General features: G+C 42.8%; 1 protein-coding gene across 1 annotated transcript in view; it reads right to left on the bottom strand.

The window, feature by feature from the left end:
* The window catches only part of LOC309584633 (transportin-1-like), a 150,201-nt gene extending 130,344 nt beyond the window's left edge, over window positions 1–19,857 (bottom strand). The window contains exons 1-4 of the mRNA XM_082300768.1: window positions 19,742–19,857; window positions 19,417–19,530; window positions 15,734–15,809; window positions 8,305–8,454 (exon numbers count right to left, since the gene is read on the bottom strand). Coding sequence (XP_082156894.1) covers window positions 8,305–8,454; window positions 15,734–15,809; window positions 19,417–19,521 — 331 coding nt within the window. The 5' untranslated portion in view covers window positions 19,522–19,530; window positions 19,742–19,857. The remainder of the gene's footprint in view (window positions 1–8,304; window positions 8,455–15,733; window positions 15,810–19,416; window positions 19,531–19,741) is intronic.
* Window positions 19,858–20,108: the final 251 nt, after the last annotated feature.

The following is a 20,108-nucleotide window of genomic DNA, read 5'->3' as shown; positions in this document are numbered from 1 at the left end:
CTGATAATGGGACTCATTTCAAGAACGGCCCTATAAACACCTGGGCTAGAGAACATGGCATTGAGTGGGTGTACCACATCCCTTACCATGCACCAGCAGCTGGGAAGGTTGAGTGGTGTAATGGATTCCTTAAAACCACCTTGAAGGCACTGGGTGGGGGGACTTTCAAAAATTGGGAGGTGCATTTAGCAAGAGCCACCTGGTTAGTTAACACCCGAGGCTCCACCAGCTGAGCAGGCCCTGCCCAATCCGAACCCCTACAAACAACAGACAGGGATAAGGTTCCAGTGGTGCACATGAGAGGTATGCTTGGAAAAACTGTTTGGGTTAATTCTGCCTCGAGCAAAGACAGACCCATCCGTGGGGTTGTCTTCGCTCAGGGACCAGGTTGCACCTGGTGGGTGATGCAAAAGGATGGAGAGACCCAATGCATACCTCAAAGGGACCTTGTTTTAGGGTGAACTCCCCATGGCTCTGTACTTGTATCAGTATCTGCATGTATATATGTATATAATTCGGGTGATGCATGTATGTATATGGTTAAAAGGGTTAAGTTTCATGTAACATGTTAGTATGGGAAAAATTAGGGGTGGATAATGTTGGGGGTTTAGGAGCTCTCTTGGTTTTTTTTTTTGTTAAAGGAATTTTCCCCCCATACATGTTGCCAGGGGAAAAAATGGCTGGGTATTTAAGAAAAACAAAAGAGTTGGCTGCTCTTTTGTTTCACCTGGGTGTGTGGGCAGTGGGTCTCCCTGTTAAGATAGAGAGGGAGGCTGCTTTCTTCAGCCGTTTTTCCTTCTGCTGGAGAAGCCCCAGGATGCCCAACCCCACCTTCTCTGCCCCGCCAGGAGCCGGGCTGTGGCCGCCCTGCCCCGCCGTTGCTTCGAGCCTTTGCTGCACTGTAGCCCTGCTCACCCTGCCTGCCCAGACCTCTGGGGGGTTCCCCGTTTGGATACATCTCGTCTGACACTAGGGATTTGTGCTCGTCCCTGCCGTTCTGGCCTGCCATTCCAGCCTGCGTTTCCTGAGGGTCTGGCCGGACACCAGGATCAGCTGCCCAGGGGTTTGTGAAGCTTTTTTTTTTCCATCCCCCCCCGGGATCCCACGGCACCAGTGCCGCATGCTCCCCGAGCTCTCCCCGGAACACCCCCTGCAGCCGCGGGGGAACCATCGCACCTGCCCTGCTCACCGGCAGCGGCCAGCACCCCTGCCGGCTGCGAGAGGAACTGCACCTGAGGGGAAAGGGCCTGACAGCCGAGAAGGCTGGCACTGGGTTTGTGATTGTTTGCTGTTACTGCCATAGTTATTGTTGTTTGTTTGACTGGTTATATATATAATAGTAAAGAACTGTTATTCCTATTTTCCACATCTTTGCCTAAAAGCCCCTTGATTTCAAAATTATAATAACTCGGAGGGAAAGGGGGTTGCATCTGCCATTCCAAGGGAGGCTCCTGCCTTCCTTAGCAGACACCTGTCTTTCAAACCAAGACAGTCACCAACACAGAATCAGTTCCAGATGGGTATTTACCACATTTTTAACTAAGTAAACTAACCCATTCCATCTGGTGCATCTGCTGAAATATACATTATTTTATTTTACAGGTCAATGGCTGCTATTGGTCATCGTCCTGATGGAAATACCAGGAACACTACAGTAGATAGCAATATCCTCCAACACACTTGGAGGCCTGCCTAAACATGGACTTGCGAACAAGACAGATCCCATGGGCCAGTATGTATCTGTCTACAAGGATCCCCCTACAACTGGTAGATGGTGGTGTCATGCATTAGTAGAAGTCATTTGAAAGTCTGCTAAAGACACAGCCAAAACAGAAACACAAAACATGGAACATCACCAGTTTGTCTCACCCCAAACCTAAAGGACTATAAAGTGAAACAGAAAAACAGTTTTAATTCATTATAACATAGAAGCTGAGTATATCCTGGAGTGTATAAGGGTGCCTAGCATTCCTCCCATGAGTGCCACCAGAATTATCAAAAAGCCTGTAAAACTGTCCCCGAACATGTCACTGGTCAGGCCCTATGTAGTTAAATTGGTAGGACAACAAATATTGTCTAATCCCTCTTGGTCTTGTCCTGGGAAACCAAAAATTATTGTATTCCATATCTATCTGTGCCCAAAATTGTTAGTGTTTCTTTAAGACCCAGCAACGTGGCCAGAAACGGAACCTTGGGGCCAGGGGAGTACCAATCTTATTAAGTTCGGGGCACTCAGGGAGGAGCTCTCTTGCCTCTTGGCTCTGGCTCTTTTCCTTTCGTTCTTGCAGGGAGAGAACTGAGGCAGCACAGGCAGAGGCCCCCCCTTTGGTTTGCCTTTGTTTCTCTCTGGCCTCTGGAGGGGGTTGGTTTGGGCTGGTCTCTAGACTGGCAAATGTAGCAACCTGAGAAGCTGCATTTAGCAATTAAAACTGTTTCAGAATGAACTTCGCAACATCTGTCGTCAGCACAGAGCCAGAGCCAGTCGGGCCTGGGGGGTGCCATTTCCGGTGCTTGCAGAGACCGTTTCTTCCCCCCCTGCAAAACACCAACAGCTTGGAAACAACAACACTGACACTGGCTGAGTCCAGTGGGTGGCAGGAGGCAGCGAGTGGCAGTACTGATGTCATGTACACATACCACCGCAGCTGCCGAAAGGAAGCAGAGGAGGCTGACACCGCAGGGCTGGAGCTTCCCAGACAATGCTAGCAATTCCCATCTGCCACCTGAACTGCTTTGTAAGCTCCTATGTCCCAGTTTTTTGTTCCAGGGGTAAAGTTGAGGCAAGCAAAGTTTTTCTGTAATTTTCCCTTTGTCTCTCCACACATGGTCGACTGAGGGTGCCATCTTGGGGCGAAGGGTTTGTCTGCCATTTTCCCTTTGTCTTTCAAGATACCGGGTCATCAGTGGAAGGTACCATTTTGGGGGAGGGGTTTCTCCACCATTTTGTTTCTCTTTGACTCTGGGGAGTCCGTGAGATTTAGCAATTTTGTATCTAGTGATTATTTACGGGTATTTTTTGCCTGCTGCTGTTTCATTTTTTAGTAAACTGTTATTTTTTCATTTATATCTACTTGTATTCATTTCTCCTTATTGGTGGAAAGGGATTGGTTAAAAATAAATGGGACATAACTAATTTTGGAGTGTTTGTCCCCTTAAATTGTCTTAAACCAAGACAGGTCTTTAAAAAAAGTAGAAATGTCCATGCAAACTGATGTTACAGCTATCAGACCAAAGTGTTTGCCTTTTATACATACCTCTTCTCTTGGATGGTATGCCAGGCTGAACAAGAGGACATTAACTTGTTTTAGGATGGATGTAACTGGTATATTTTGAACTGGGATGGGGGTATTAAACACCATTGATCTTGAAACCCTGGTTAATAACTTAGGTACAACCATTAGTGATTTGAGTACTATAGAGCAATCTTTAGAGTCCTTATCCGCTTTAGGAAACACTCAGTGGTTTGCTTCAACTCCCTTTTCTGAGACAGAAAAATATCAAAATGCTAATCATGAATTACTGGCTGATGCTTCAGGAATTACTCAATGTAATGTGTCTCTGGCACTAAGTTGTATCCAAGCTCAGTTATGGCTACAAACTACCAATGCTGCGATAATTAGAGAATGAGGAAATGGATTTTTACTTATTGAAATTTGAAAGGTAATTTGGGACAAGGTAACTAAATTTCAGAGGGAATTTCAATCCTGGTGGTCTTCAATCAAATGTTCCTATGACCCAGTCGCTAATAAGGCCACAGCTTTTTTATGGACAATAAGCAATGCTTCAGTGTATACCTAGCCTAGTTCCAGCCAGGACAGGGTTAATTTTTTGCAGTAGCAGGGAAGGGGCGTGGCTAGCACTCAGTCGTTATTCTATACAACCTCAGGTCATTGCTAGGGTAGGGGAGGAAAAGACTTGCTTCATAGGGGTGGAGAAAATGTAGTGGGCAGAGCAGTCCAGTATTGTTTATTGTCGGGGGGCTTTCCATGTAAATAGTTTCTTTTTCTTATACCTTTTGTTATTAATATTGTTGCTGTTACTGTTTGTTTTCTTATCTCATTGCTGTTTCAAGTAAATTGTTGTTATCTCAGCCCATGATCTTTGCCTTATGTGCCTCAAATGGGGGAGGGGGGGAAGCGGCATGTGGTTTTGGCAGGAGTATTAAATTTGAAAATAGTATTCCTAAACCACAACAATACCATATACCAAATCATTACACTGGGACTGAATCACAACAAAACCATACTCTATCCGTTGCAACACTGTACATAGGCTTTAAAAAACAATCACGCACAGACGGCAAACAACAGAGGTAGATGCTTGTATGGTGAGAGTACGACAGGGACTTATATGTTAAAGAAACATTTTGAAAGCCCAAGATATCTGTTTAGAAGCAGAACAAAGCATTTATCACTTTGAAATCTACGTCGGTGATGATCCTGAATCTGTCCAGGTATACACAGGACAAGGATCTGCATGTTTAAGAACCCCTTGTGTTAACAGTAAATAGCACAAAGATCCAGCTTTCTAACCACTCCAATCTATGTATTCATAACTTTATTAACATAGCAGGATGTGATTTCAACTATTCCCTACAAGAAACTGTGTTCCAGAACATATATGGCAACTTTGTGTTATATGAAACTTTGTCTCCAACACCTAATGGAATGGTCATTATCCTGGTCAAAAAGCTGTTGGAACATCCTGATCTACGAAAACTGGTAAAACAACTGAAAAGGGAAAGTTGAAAAACACTAATCACTGTCCCTCATGATGTGGAAAAAATACATCGTGTCCTAGAGCGAATGAAAAGGGATGGAGAACATAACTAGTGGGACAACTTGTTTGGATGCTGTTAGGAGAAAACTTAAAAGCAGAAGAATGGTGAGAAGGATGGTAGATTTGCTCAAGGGACCTTGCAGCTGGGAATGCCAAGGCCTGGAGAATAACAGTGTGGGAAACTCCATGTATTATGCCTACTGCTGTTTATCCTCTGCCTGTTTTGAGAAGTAGAATCTGTGTAGAGATAACGTAGATGTTTGGAGAGACTTGGAGACCCTCTCACAGACATGCTTGAGCTCCCTGTCTTGGGAGAGGGAAGATCAAAGCTCAGAGATCATAAAAAGCACAGAGGAGATCACAGCATGGTGGTAAACTACGCGTGTGTGGGCCCTTGATAAATGGGTGCAAACAGCAGCCCCGCCACCCACTAAGAAGGAGTAAGTCTGACGGTGCTGTCTTTCTGCTTGTGTGTCTCCACCCAGGTGTTGCTTTGGGATCCTCCACTTAGTGAGGTAATGAAATAAATTTATTCCTTGCATTTCAGCCGTTTTGTGGTTGTTCTGGCCTCCTGCCTGTGTCAACTCGCACAGATGGTCTCCAACTGCAATGGGCATTCTGGACTTAATGTTACATCCTGTTATTGTAATATTGTTATTAATTGGAATCTGTTTTTTATTAGTAAACATTGTATATATGTGTGGTACCTAATCCAACAAATAAGGATACTAACCCTTCCAGAAGTATATAAATTGAAATAATGTGGGTTTTTTGCCAGAATCGATTGCTAACTCTGTATTATGCTCTGTTTAATATTGCTGGCTAAATTCTAACTGATTTTGATAATAACTTTGTGTGTAAATATGTAATGCATAATTATAAAATAGCTAATACTATCAAACCACATGAGTTAAGATAAAATAGTAAACCTTAGGAGATTGATGTACCTCAACATATTTAATATAATGTACACATATGCAGTGGATGCTTTTATAGCATGAAGGCAAGAGGTACCTGCATTACAATTTCATGAGATAATGATTGACTGAAGTCATATGGTAGAGTGTAACAGGATGCTCTGCCTGGAATGGGGAAAACAACTTGAACAATGTCCTATTTGCAAAGCTATCAGAGATAAATGAAGAAGGGGGAGTCCTGCTGCTTTTGGTGTTGAACAATGCTGAAACCAGTGTGATTCATCAATCCCAAAGTTAAATACCTTGACAGTGAGATGAAGATGTGGTAGACCTGGTAAAATACCCGAATAAAGGAACAAATTATACTACTGATAACTTATCTAAAGCTGCTGAGCTGACATAGCTGGTCTGGAGACATATGACTGACAGTCAATCACTTTATACTATAAAAGCCCAGTCCCAAATTTTAATGGCAGGGTCTTTTAACATACCCCTTCTTGGAGTGTGTCTGTGGAGATTCCTCCCTTAAATGGGGACACCCCTCAAGGTTACTCCTCGAGGCCGAGCAAAAGAGATTTGCCCACGATCATTGGTATGGGTGAGTAACATCAATCTCTACTTAATTGTTTTGCTAGCTTTAACATTGCTTCAAAATAGTGCACAATACTATACTAGTAGTTATAGCTCCTATACTGTGCAGTAAATAATTCTGATTAAGATATTTGTGTCTAATCATTATCGTAATAAGTCATATATATTTATATAAATACATTTGGTTTGTCATCCTTAATCCTGCAGGACAAAGTTGTATAAAGGTTAAATTACACATAAAATCCTTTAGATGTAAACCGTTAACCAAGTCTGGGGCTAAGATTGGATCCAGCTGCACCCAGGCTCCTCTCTCTGAGGAGTTTAGAAAGCAAGGGGGTCCTTTCTGCACTTCGTGACTCAACCAGAGGGCTTCTCTAATAAACTTTGTCTGAAGCTGTCCCACTTTGCTAAGAACCTTTACCTTACACAGCCACTCTGCCCCAAGCCTCTAGCACTGCATGGAGTTGTAGGACCTGGCACTTGGAGTGAATGAACTCAACAGACTTATAGGGTCCACAGTCCATAGACTAAGGGAGTATATCTGTGTGTATATCTATCAAAAGACAGGAAAGGTGATGGGGTATTGGGAACTGCGTGACCTGGAATGATGTAAATTGTATGGAATAAGGGGTGGAAAATGTGCTGGTTACTGCTGGGAGAGTTCATTTTCTTCTCAGTAGCTGGTACAGTGCTGTGTTTTAGATTCAGTATGAGTAACGCTGATAACACTGATGTTTTGGTTGTGTCTGAGCAGTCCTTACCCTGAGTCAAGGGCTTTTCAGTATCTCATGCTCTGCCAGTGAGGAGCTGCACAAGAAGCTAGGAGGAAGCACAGCTGGGACAGGTGACCCAAACTGGCCAAAGGGATATTCCACACCATAGAACATCATGTCCAGTATATAAACTGGGGGGAGTTGGCTATGAGGGGCCAATTGCTGCTCAGGGATGTGCTGGGCATCAGTCAGTGGGTGGTGAGCAACTGTATTGCACATCACTTGTTTCTCTTGGCTTCTGTTACTCTATCTCCTTCTCATGACAATTATTAGTAATATTATTTGTATATTTTAATTATTAAAATTATTATTTTGTTTCAATTATTAAATTGTTCTTATCTCAACCTGATTCTCCTCCCCACTGGGGGGACAGTTGGGGGATTGAGCAGGCATCTGTGTGGAACTTAGTTACTTAGGGGTGAAACCATGATATTATTTTATAACAGAAATCAGCTGATACAAGATGAATGCCTTTCTGAACTTTCACCCAACCCCTATTTTTTTTTCTACTGTACTTAAATATACATTTATTTTACTTTGCTCTAGTTTTTGGAGTGGACAAGGAAAATTACAATTGTAATAATTTGGGGGAATCATATTCTCAAAGAGCAGACAGAAAAGCAACATTACCTAGAAATAAGTAAAAATAACAAATATTCATGTTATGGAAGAGGTGTACTAAACTGCAGTATTTAGGAAATCAAAAAAAACCATGCAACAAAAACACTTGTAGCTGATGTTCTGATCACCACACTTTACTGTTTTCTGACAGAAGCTATTTAAAAAACATAAACTCATTATGTTAATGTATGTAACATCTGGTGCAATGATTCCCTTAAGAGGTGTGCATATGGCGGAGCAAAGAGGAAATCAGCTAACAGAAGTGTTTTACTGATGCAAGTGGAGTGCTGAAATAATTCTGAAGTCAGAACCTTTACCTTACTCCTGGTTTTAGGTATAAAAATTGGCAGCAAGTTGAATTTTAGTAGATTCAAGTAAGCTTATGTTCAGTCACATTTCAAGAGATACGAGCAGAATTGCTAATTCAGTTTTAAGAGAATAGGGAGGAAAAATATATTCGTATAGTCACACTGAAGATTAATATCAGAATCAAATCATGGTGTAGTTGTGACAATTATCAGAAGCAAACAGTTTTAGGAGTTTAATAACTCTCACTAGCACAGCTCTCACTTAGATCAGTAACATTTTCAGCATGCAAAATACAGCAATAAGAGTAAACTTACCTACAGTAGCTCTAATTAAGGGGGAGGAATCACCAATATTGTTCAAACATTCACTTTTAATGAAGTCAGTTACTCCATTTGGAAAGTTGTGAAAATGTGCTTTTACATTATTCTTCAAGATGAGACCACTCAAGGAACGTGTCGGCTCATCTGCAACAGAAAATAATTGCATTTATAACTTCCATCAGTTCATAGAATAAAGTAGATTTGCAGAACAATGCAACAAGATCAAAGCTTACAGTGATAAATTGTCGGGGTCTCCTCCCCCTGCCATGTAGCCCTGGGAGAGGGGCCCTGAGGGGAGGCATGGGGTTTCCCTAGCCCCTGGTCAGCCTCGTTCCCGATTGGTTGGTTTGTGTTTCCCTGCGCGGGCAAGGACCCTCGGTCCAGACTGTGAGTTCCTCGGCAGAGCTCCGGCCATGTGGCTGGAGAAATAAACATCTCTCTGAAACATCTATCAAGAATCTGTCTATATATATTTCTTTTCCACAGCCTCCTGGTTTGGTGCATCATGTTACAGTATCCCCGCTGTAACAAATGGTGGCTAATGCGAGCAGAACGATCCCCGATCCCTAAGCGACTGATTTGTGTGAGTAAACCCTAGAAACTTTGGATTCCTCTTCTTGGTTTTGTTTTGCTGTTCCATATCTAAACTATGGAGGAACCGTGGGAAGACTCTTGGCTTTCAGAGCCGCATATGGACATTTATCTTAAAATGATTCTCGAACAACGATTTGTAAATTTTAGCTTAATTCAAGCTCAAAAAGAACTGAAATACTTCCTGACATGGTTGTTTAAGAACTTTTTCTATGTTTCTTGGGATTTAATTCTTACCAAAGACTTTTGGAATACCGTTTGGACACAGTTAATTTTTGAGTCTAAATATGTGCCAACAGAAGAATATTTTTGTGAATATTATTTAATTACAGACACTGTTGAGCAATGTCAGCTGTGTCCTGGTGAAGGGAAGCGTGCCTCAGGGACCGTGCGACCCAGGCCACGTGGACCGAGCCCTCTGCGAGCAGCAGCAAGGCAGTTCCCGCGCGCGGGCGGAGCCACGCGAGCCGCAGTGTCGGCGGCGGAGCGAGGCGTGGCAGGAGCGGGATGACCTGGTGGAGCCTGCCCGGCCCTGCGCAGTGCATGGTGGAGCGAGCCCCGTGAACGCCCGATCGAGAGGGGCGGCGTGTGGGCGGCGGCTGGCAGCGGCGGAGCGGAGCCGCACCTAGCCGAAACGCGCGCTGGAGCAGGGCGCGGGGGAGTCATTGCTCAGGGGCCCGACCGAGACGTGGGCACAGCCCCAGGCATCGGCAGCGAAGCTGCGACCAGAGGAGGCGACGCATGGAGAACTGAGCGGCGCGGCCCGGCCCGCGCAGCCCTGAACGCGACCCCGGGAAAAGTGTGCAGGCACGAGCAGCTCCAGCAGCCCCGGTAGCCCCAGCAGCTCCAGCAATTCCAACACGGGAGCGAGCGAAAGAGGAAGCAAGAACACAGCGAGACAGAAAAAAGCAGCCATTCGGAAAAAGGAAAAGATCATAGTAGCCAAAGTTTTAGGAATAGTAAAATGGTATAATGTTAAACAAAATTATGGTTTTATAACAAGATGTGACAACCAGCAAGTCATATTTGTGCATAGAACTGCTATTAAAAAGAATAACCCTGAAAAATGCATCCCAAGCTTGGGAGATAGAGAGGTGGTGAAGTTCAAAATTGTACTAGGTAGAAAAGGGTTACAAGCATCGCAGGTCACTGGGCCTGATGGTGTTCCTGTGAAAGGCAGTATATATGCTAAAAATCGTAGTCATGTTAGACAATATCTCCATTGTAGGCCCCCCCTACAGTCTCCCTTTCCTAATCCCACCTTTCCCTTTTACCCTATATCCTATTACCCCCAGTATATTCCCAATCCGTTTTTTCATCCATGGTTTCCCTCACAAAACCATACCTTTGCCAATTGTTTCCCCAAAAATCCCTTTCCAATGCCGAGTGGGGGATGAAAAGGGGGAGGGAAGAAATTAAACCCTCTCCTGCCTCAGTTTCCCCACAAAGCATGCTCAGAGAGTTCTCTCTCCCTTCTGTCAGCCTTAAGATGTTCCAGCGAATCTGTTTGGACATTCAAAGACTCAGGAGGGTGGCTTGTTTTGTTTTGAAACTGTCCTTGTTGTTTTCAATGTTAAGTTTTACATCTCTTTTGTTAAAAATAAACGGGTGAAATGTCGGGGTCTCCTCCCCCTGCCATGTAGCCCTGGGAGAGGGGCCCTGAGGGGAGGCACGGGGTTTCCCGAGCCCCTGCTCAGCCTCGTTCCCGATTGGTTGGTTTGTGTTTCCCTGCACGGGCAAGGACCCTCGGTCCAGACTGTGAGATTTCCTCGGCAGAGCTCTGGCAATGCGGCTGGAGAAATAAACATCACTCTGAAACATCTATCAAGAATATATCTATATATATTTTTTTTCCATGGCCTCCTGGTTTGGTGCATCATGTTACAGTATCCCCGCTGTAACAATAAATATTAATCTTTATTTCCTTATCCCTCTTTCCAAATACAACCATCAATTTACATAGCAAAGTTTTTTAGTTTCAGAATTCACTTGTGAGCATATCCATGTTTAGTTCTTCAACCAAGGGTATGAGTAACTTGGTATTACTTCTGAAGCATGCTGAAAGTGAGATGTGGATGTTCTACATAGAAAGGATTAATTTATAGTATAAGAAAATTTAAATTTAAAGTTTACAGGAATCCTAATCAGCTGATAAAGCTAATTTTAATCAGCATTTTAGCCTTTGGTCAGTTGTGCACCCCCAGCCTACCCACTGGTGGGGTGGTGTGAGAAGCAGAAAAGGCCTTGGCTCTGTGTAAGCCCTGCTCAGCAGTAATGAAAACATCCCTGTGTTATCATCATTGTTTCCTGCACAAATCCAAAACACAGTCCCATACTAGCCACTGTGAAGAAAATTAACTCTACCTCAGCCCCAACCAGAACAGAAGCCCTGATTTTGGCAAGAAGTAAGGATGTTCAAAGTTCATTTGCACCAAGAGTTACAGTTTACACACAGATCTATTCTAGGCCTTCAAAACTATTAACACCCCCAAAGAAATATAAGAAAAATAAGAGATATAACTTTCAAATATAAAATATTTTAAAACTAAAAGTTAGTGCATCATAACACAAGGACTTATTATACCCATGATGTTTGACTGAGGGCCATTAAAAATACTTTCTAGTGCAATTGGTGCTAGTTGAACAAAAATGGCATTTAAAAAAAGAGGGGCTACTGCTAAAATTAATTTTAATCAACTGATTAGGAGTTTCAAAACCAGAATGCTGTATATGAGTATTAAAACAAGATTTACAGGTATATTTAAGTGTTCCTAAAGAAGCACTAATTTTCATTCTCTCTAACTAAAAATGTATTGGTTTACAAACATCGCTCTTACATAGATTTCCGTAACTTCATAAACCAGGAATCCAGCCTATGCATATATACTTAAAAGAATCCTAAAACTTTGCCTATACTACAGGTTTTAAATACCTACCAACTTCTAAACAGTGTAAAAATAAAAGTTCTTCCACTTGCATGGCACTGCATTTCAAGGGCCAAAAACTTTTCTGTGAGAACAGATTTACAATTTTAAATAAAAATACCAAAAACTAGATGAGCGGACATACCTCTGTCAACTACAGAATGTGGTGAAGAGATGTAACAAGTATTATTACTATTACTATTATTATTATTACTTGGCAAGTCAAATGAAGTAATTTTATAATTTTGCTTAAAATTTTGAAGATGCCAATAACAAAGGTCAGGTGGAGAGCATCCTAAAGGAGGACATTCTTACTTGAACTCTTGATCAGTCTCAGGTTTACCTGAAATGCTCTCTGAATTCAAGGTAAAATCTCTCCATTAATTATTAAACTAATTTAATATGTCCAATTATTATTTCCTTGCATATCTATAATCCACTGATAGGTATGCACATATCCAAGAAATCCAGTACTCCATAAGCAGTTATTAAGATTTAATGTTGTGTCTGGCCAAGAAGCCAAAGGAGTTTTCCTTTCATTTACACACTATTTACAGCCCTTGCAATCCACAATGAAAGCATTCTTTTCAGAAGCCACAGTTAGACACAGAATCATTTAGGATGGAAAGGACCTTTAAAATCATCAAGTCTAACCATTAACCCAGTACTGCCAAGTCTACCACCAAACCATGTTTTAAAGTGCCACATCTACACAGCTTTCAAATTCCTCCAAGGATGGTGACTCCATCACTGTCTTGGGAAGCCTATGCCAGGGCTTGACAACCTAACCTAAACCTTCCCTGGTGCAACTTGAGGCCATTTCTTCTCATCCAGTCACTTGTTAACTGGGAGAAGAGGCCAACCCCCACCTGGCTACAACCTCCTTTCAGGTAGGTGTAGATAGTGATAAGGTCTCTCCTGACCCTCCTTTTCCCCAGGCCTAGTCCCCTGAGCTCCCTCAGCTGCTCCTCATCAGATATGTGCTCCAGACCCTTCCCCAGCTCTTGCCCTTCTCTGGACATGCTCCAGCACGTCAATGTCTTTTTTGTAGTGAGGGGCCCAAAATTGAACACAGTACTTGAGGTATGGCATCACCAATGCCGAGTACAGGGGAACAATCACTGCCCTGGTCCTGCTGGCCACACTATTTCTGATACAAGCCAGGATTCCGTTGGCCTTCTTGGCCACCTGGGCACACTGCTGGCTCATGTTCAGCCACTGTCAACCAGCACCTCCAGATACTTTTCCACTGGGCCGCTTTCCAGCCACTCTTCCCCAAGCCTGTAGCACTGCAGGGGGTTGTGACCCAATGGCAGGACCCGAAGTGCAGCCAGGATGAAACATTGTTATGACTAAAGCCCACTCTCTTGCAACCCTATAAACAGCAGTCCAAAGTAAGACCCTTTGAGCTCTCCTGGCCCACAGCAGCTGCAAACAGCAACCTCTGAGTGAGACCTCTGAGAGGCAGCAAACTCTTAAGTTTGCTATACAACAATGAATCCTGGGCTGATACCCCCACTCCTCAAGGCTCGACCCTTCACCCACTGAGAAGATGCAAAGGCATCTGAAGTGAGTGTTTCACTACCTTTGAGAGGAATTTATCACAGGTACCTTGTACAGATTTTATATCTGTGTGCATGCAAGTGTGCATATGCTATAGCAAATGTGGGAGAAACGCTGCTCTCCTAGATTCTTAAGTACTTTAGATTCGTGAGTTAGGCCTGTAAGCAAGTTACTGTTGTGCACCAGTAAATCCTAGATGAATCCTTTGCTAAATTGCTTAACTAAAGTTATAAATTAAATGCTGTTAAGGTGCTGTCAAACTTAAGTTAGGATAAGTACTGATAAGTTTAAGTGCTGCTGGGCCTTTAGGCAATATAAGTTTTTATCCTTACCCTTTCTATCCTTTTGTCTCTCCCCCACCCCTCCCTGATAATTTTGGGTTTATTTCTGTTTGGATTGATTGACTGTATTTTTTTTGTTTGCTTTTCCTCCATGTGCATTAACCATCTAATTAGTAGAGTGAATCTTGCCAACGAAGGGTGTTGTGGTTTTGCTTTTATTTTAAACCTGTTTTTACTGATACCTTTGTCAGTGATTCTTTAAGCAATCTTAAAACACTCATTCATGACACAGTGGGAGCACTAAATAGGGGAGCACCATTCCTAAACCATAACAGCCTTATTTGGTGCCCAATGTGCAGCACAAAGGGTTGAGATAACAACAGATCTGACCAGAGAAGGTTGGAAACAAATTTGATCTAACCATTTGTTGTATTAGGTGCAGAGCCACTGGTCACAATGTTGCTTGGTCTGTTCATGTGGGTGTGGTGCCTAACCCTGTGTATGTTCCTATATGTACTCCTTGTGGTGTTCTTTTTCAGAGCAGGGAGAGGGATCAGAATTGCTTTGTTGCTGTACTGTGTGATATCAGTTTATGACATGATAACATCAAGTGCAATGAGGGTCATTTGGGATGTGTATTCAGTGTTGCTCTCCTGCCCTGGCCTTGGGTGGCTACCTTTGGGAGTCCATTAATAATCATACCCAGTCTCTGGGGGGAACAGGGGAGAATGATTTTCCCCAGCCTTTAACCCCCTTTTCCTCCTTCAGGCCCGTTACAACAGCTTTTGGGAATTTTGAATTCCCTTTGGATGTTAAGGAAAGCATGTTCTTGTTGCTAAATCTGCCAGGTCTCCTCAGTGCAGTCCACACCATGTTTAGAGTTAAGAAAGAGGTTTCTAAGGAGGTTATTAAGAGATCTGCCCCGAGGGTGGATAGTCATTACTGATCATTACCAAGGAATTGCCCGAATTTTCCAACTGGAAGTGGCTACACTATGCCATAAATAGTTTGTACAAACGTCCATAAAATAAGCCAACAGTAAGTAACTACATTATATTAGAATTAAGGCTTCAGAATGAAGATTCTGCAGACATAATATTTGGACAATTCTGGCTGTGTGGTTTCAGGTAGGGTAGAGTTAATTTCTTCTCAGTAGCTGTTACAGTGCTATGTTTTGGATTCAGAATGAGAATGGTGTCGATAACACTCTGATGTTTTCATTTTTTGCTAAGTCATGTTTATCCTAAGTCAAGGAATTTTTTCTTGTATCATGTCCTGCAAGTGAGGAGGTTCACAAAAGAAACTGGGACGGAGCACAGCTGGGACAGATGACCCAAACTGACCAAAGGGATATTCCACACCATAGAACATCATGCCCAGTATATAAACTGGTGGGAGTTACCCAGAAGGGTGGCCGATCTGGGTTTGGGAAGGGGGGTCTGGCATCAGTCAGCAAATGGTGAGCAATTGCATTGTGCATCGCTTGTTTTTCCTTTTTATTATCATTAATATCATCATTTACCATTATTACTGTATTTTACTTTATTTTCAATTATTAAACTGTTCTTATCTCAACATACAAGTTTTGATTCTCCTCCCCATTCCACCAGGGTGAGGGGGAGAGATGGGGGTTGAACAAACAGCTGCAAGAGTGATCTTCTAAATATTTAATAGATTGATTACTAGGGAGATCACAATCACAACTGGATTTAACAGCATGTTTTATGATGTGTACAGTCATGATTCATCACCATGATGTGCAAAGTTATTCCACAATTTCACTGTAGCCTGATAGAAGTATGATGCTCCCACATTTTTTTGAAGATTTCATTGGACATTTAGAATGGAATCTCTTTCAAGACTGAAACTACAAGCACCATGTTATCAGATCTTTTTCCACAAAGATTCCCAATAGGATAAAAAGAGTTCTACATGACTATGGAGATCAACCCACCAGCACATTGAGTATAGAAATCGGTTTCCTTTTTCTTTCAAGCTAAATAAAATAATTTTTTTAAAAAGAAAAAAAACCAGAATAAACCAGTCAATATCCCAAGAACTTACCTTCAGACTTCAACTTTGTAAGAACAAAAATCAGGTAGTTGTTGAAATCTGGATACTGATTGAGTTGTTCTAGTTTCTGAAGAGAAAAACTGTTAAGGAAATTTAAATCTTCATACACAGCATTTATAGCTTTCTGAACACTATGATTCAGTGAGCTATGTACTACTGCATCATTTCAAAATGCTATGACTATAAGCTCACAACATACAGGCTATGAACAATCTGAAAACAATTCCTGTAATTTTCATACTGAAACAGTAGCTTTTTAGTTATGTTGAAATCTGAGAAAAGAATCCAGGAACAAACACAAAAAATCCCATCCTCCCCAAACCCCCTATATTCCTCTGTACAGTTTTAGATTTCAAAATTTACACTTAAAAGCCAACAAAACCCAAGGAATCCACTGAGACACAATCACATAATACATCATTTTTTTACTCTATAATAAAGAAAAGCATTTCAGCATTAAAATATAACTATGACGATTTTTATAAGCTAGTCACTTTAATATTAGTCATATACATTTTTATGATGCTAACTAGCCAGTCTGAGCTTTCAACTGTGAGAAGCTGTTTCATTGTAAATGCCCAGATATTTGTACAAAGAAGTTCATGTTTATCCATGGTCTCTTTAAAAAAAAAAATCCTGTACACAAAACAAATTTCTAGCGTGACACCTCTCTGAATAAGCATCTTACTAGCAATACCAACCTCTTTACTATGTTCTCTGGGGCAACTGCAAGAAGAAGTATTATGTTTCTGAACAGTTAGAAGGTACATAGCTGTTTTTCTAAAATTTGTCATTACTTTTGCCTCAAATATTTAAGTATTCTGCCACTGCTTGGCTAGAACAGCATTCTGGCATTCTCCTTTTATCTTGTTCTCACACCCTGGTATTAATTACTATTACGCTCAACAATATTTTAAGTCATAAGCATGCAGTGCCATCTTTAAGTCACCAAATCTACTAGATATCATCAGTATGGCAAACAACGAAGACATTTAACAAAAAAATATTTTTAGAACTAGTAGAATTATTTGCTTCATAGGCATTTATTTTATTTGCTGTACAGCTACAGCTCTAAATATTCAAAGTTGCTAAACCCTGGCCATATATATTTATGTTGACATTGATGGCCCTTCCACTGATCAATAGCCAGTGTCTCAATCATTAACTTTAAAAATTTCATTTTTAGATATTTAGGCTTCTTATATCAAGCAGTAACTTTTCTAAAGAAACCTGCCCTCTTTCCCCTCAATAAAACAGTAAAGTGTACTTATCACAGCCACAAACTCCTTTGCTGCAAAACACACAAGAGATGAAAGTTAAACAGGATGGTCACAGCAAGTGAAAAATAATACAGAACATCCTACATGGCCCCTAGAAATGAAGAAACACACACCTAGTTATCAAAGATACCATGCAAAGGAGTTCTTTCAGGAACAGACATGATGTAGGGTAGCATATTTCAAATTTTTTTTTCTTTTTCTCCCTCTAATTGGTCAAGGAATCAAAGAATAGCTTATAAGCCATATTTTCTTATCAATTTCTTCATCCACATAAATTTTTTTATTCCAAGAAACATTATATCTTCATTTGAAAAATGTTTGAAACCCTTACCAATTCATAACTTTGTTAACAAAGGGTTTTGGCTAACTTATGCTCCTCACTTTATTACATTTCAGTTCTAAACATCTAAACATGCCAAAACTGTGTCAGAAAGAGCATGGGAGTCAACACACTGATAATCTTATTTTAAAAATTATGAACTGGAAGCACTTTAAATTTGAAGCCATTAATAAACATCCTACTTAGACATACTACTAAAGTAGCATTCTACAACAGTCATCACAAACTTTTGTGCAAACAATCTCAAAGGAAACTTTCTTCTAAATTATAGGGCATGGCCTATCCAGTTGTATTAGAACATTTTCCCAAACTGATAATACAGTGGTAAAAATGTGCCACTTATCTAACCTTTACAGGCCAACATATGAGGATCTCCTTGAAAGCACAGGTATTTTAGCACAGCAGTGAGTTAAACTGCCATTTAAGAATTTCAAACATCAATTTAACAGCATTTTTGTTCAGGAAATTTCTACTCATCTTCAAGACAGCAACACCTTTATTGTCCATCATACACATACACTGCTATTTTTCAAAAACAAACCAGATGCCATTATTTGAAGCAGACCTTTAAAATGCAATTTTACATGAAAGCTACACTATAATCACTGTTGCTATAATCACTTTTGTATTTGAAATACTTAAGAAGAGCACCTGTTTAAGTTTGGGGCATTATCAGAACACTTAGAAACTTCTGTATAGTATTTTTCACAGGAAGCAATACCATCTTAAGAATCTGAAACACAGCTGCAAAAACAAGGTGAAATCTACCTTCACCTTTCAGGTAAGAGCAGAAGTCTTCCAAGGTTTGACCACATCTACTAGGAAAGCCTAGAAGTCGAGCAAATTTGACTTCAAGCTAAACTCCTAACACAACATACATACGTATTCTTACCTACATAAATAAGTTTTGTTGCCTTCTGTGAAGACCTTCAAGCAAATGCCTTAAATAAAAAGGGATCAAGATGCTAAACTCATATTCTTCATAGGAGGATATCTTTTCAGGACTTCTAGATATTTTAAAGCACCTCTATAGTTGGCTCAAGGAACAGGAGACAGACAAGAGCTTTATTTTTCAAGACTTATGCTTCTACTAGACTTAATGTAAAATTTTCCTCTCTCAACCTCTGTTCCTTAAAACCTTGCTATTTCATCACTTCTACAATCAAGAGAGACCTGAGGGGGAAACAAACAACTCAACACCCAAACAGCAAACCAAGAATCCACAACACTAACACAAAATGCACTGCAAGGCTGCACAAGCCACATAGGGTAGATTTCACTCTTCTTGTGAGATGTAAAAAGTGTAACGAACAGTATTTCAGGCTCAGGATTCTAGGCAAGCAGAAACATCCTCACAACATAGCAAAACACGGTCAGAGCCAGCAGGTCAACAAGAGCATGTAGTCAGAGGCTCCACCAGGAACACTCCTCCTACCAGCTACGGCTTTCACCGTGAATCCTAGCGCCGGATTAGTTTAGGAAGCCCCTGTTCACCCCTGCTTTGCCGCAGGGGCGACAGGTATCCCGCGCCGCATCATCAACTCAGCCCGGCGAGCAAAGGCCCCCCCGCTTCCCCGCCCCAGCCTTCTCGGTGGGATATGCTGAGGATGAGGGCTAGGTGCTGGCAGCGGCCCAGCATGGGGTAATCTGGAAAAGCAGCAGATACCAAGGCAGCCACAAAGGAGCCAGGGCTTTAAAGTTAAAAAAAAAACAAACCAAACTTAAAAAAACACAAAAAAACCCAAAAAAACGCCCAAGCCTTGGCTCGGGGCTTGCAACAGGTGCCCGGGCTCTCGGCGGGGGAAGGCGGCCCTGCGGCCCATAGGCCGCCTCGGCGGTTCAAATGCCGCGCCACGGCCACCCGTTCAAGTGGAGGCTCAGCCCACAGCGTTTGCTGTGGCGGCTCCCCGGAAAGGCCCGACCGCCACCTGCCTGCCACAGCACTGGCCTGTGGCCGCGCTGCCCCTACTCGGAGCCCCCAGCCTCTCCAGCGGTCGCCCGAACGGCCGCAGCCCCGCTCGCCCGCCCGCGGCGTAGGCCTCGACCAAGGATACTTGTTGAACAGCTCTCTGCGTGGTGGTGTCCGGGGACTGCGATTCCTTGAGCAGCTGCAGGATCTGTAGGAGCCCCTGTTCGTCAGGCTTCCACTCATACTCCATCTTGGCTTGCTGAAAAAAAAAAACGCCAAACGAGAGGCCGCGATTAGCGGCGCGGCAGGCCCCCGGAAGGAAGGGAGGAAGGGTTGGTGGAAGGGAGGAAAGAAGGTAGGGGGGAAGCAAGCACGCAAGCACGCTAGCTAGCTAGCTGCGTGACGCCCGGCTTGTTCTCACCCGAGCCTGGCCCCACAGAAGGACAGCACTGACCTGCTCCAGTACTAACCTGCTCCAGTACACGGACTGAGTCACGGCGAATTTGCAATCTGGCTCTAAGAGCCGCCTCGCGTCCTCCTGGGTCCTAGCGCCGCGCACGCCCCGCCCGCCAGCGCCGCCGTCAGCCTTTGCCCAGTGCGTTCCACACCGTCAGGAGCCTGGGGGCGACAAAAGGCGAGCCCCTCAATTCTGGGCGGCGGAAAACAGGGCGCCTCCTCCACAGCCCTTCCCCACCACCACCCGAAACCAGAGAGAACGTTCCAGCAGCCCCGACAGGCAAAGGGTGAAGCAGAGGCTCAGCCCGGCCTCCTCAGGACAGCTGCGGCCACGCACCCGCAGCACCTGTCAGCGACCTAGGAGGTTGCAGCCCACGACAG

Source organism: Coloeus monedula (assembly GCF_965178545.1).
Source record: "Coloeus monedula genome assembly, chromosome: W".
Lineage (NCBI taxonomy): Eukaryota > Metazoa > Chordata > Aves > Passeriformes > Corvidae > Coloeus > Coloeus monedula.
The sequence above is the reverse complement of the archived record's forward strand: the minus strand, read 5'-3'. Positions and strand labels throughout refer to the sequence as shown.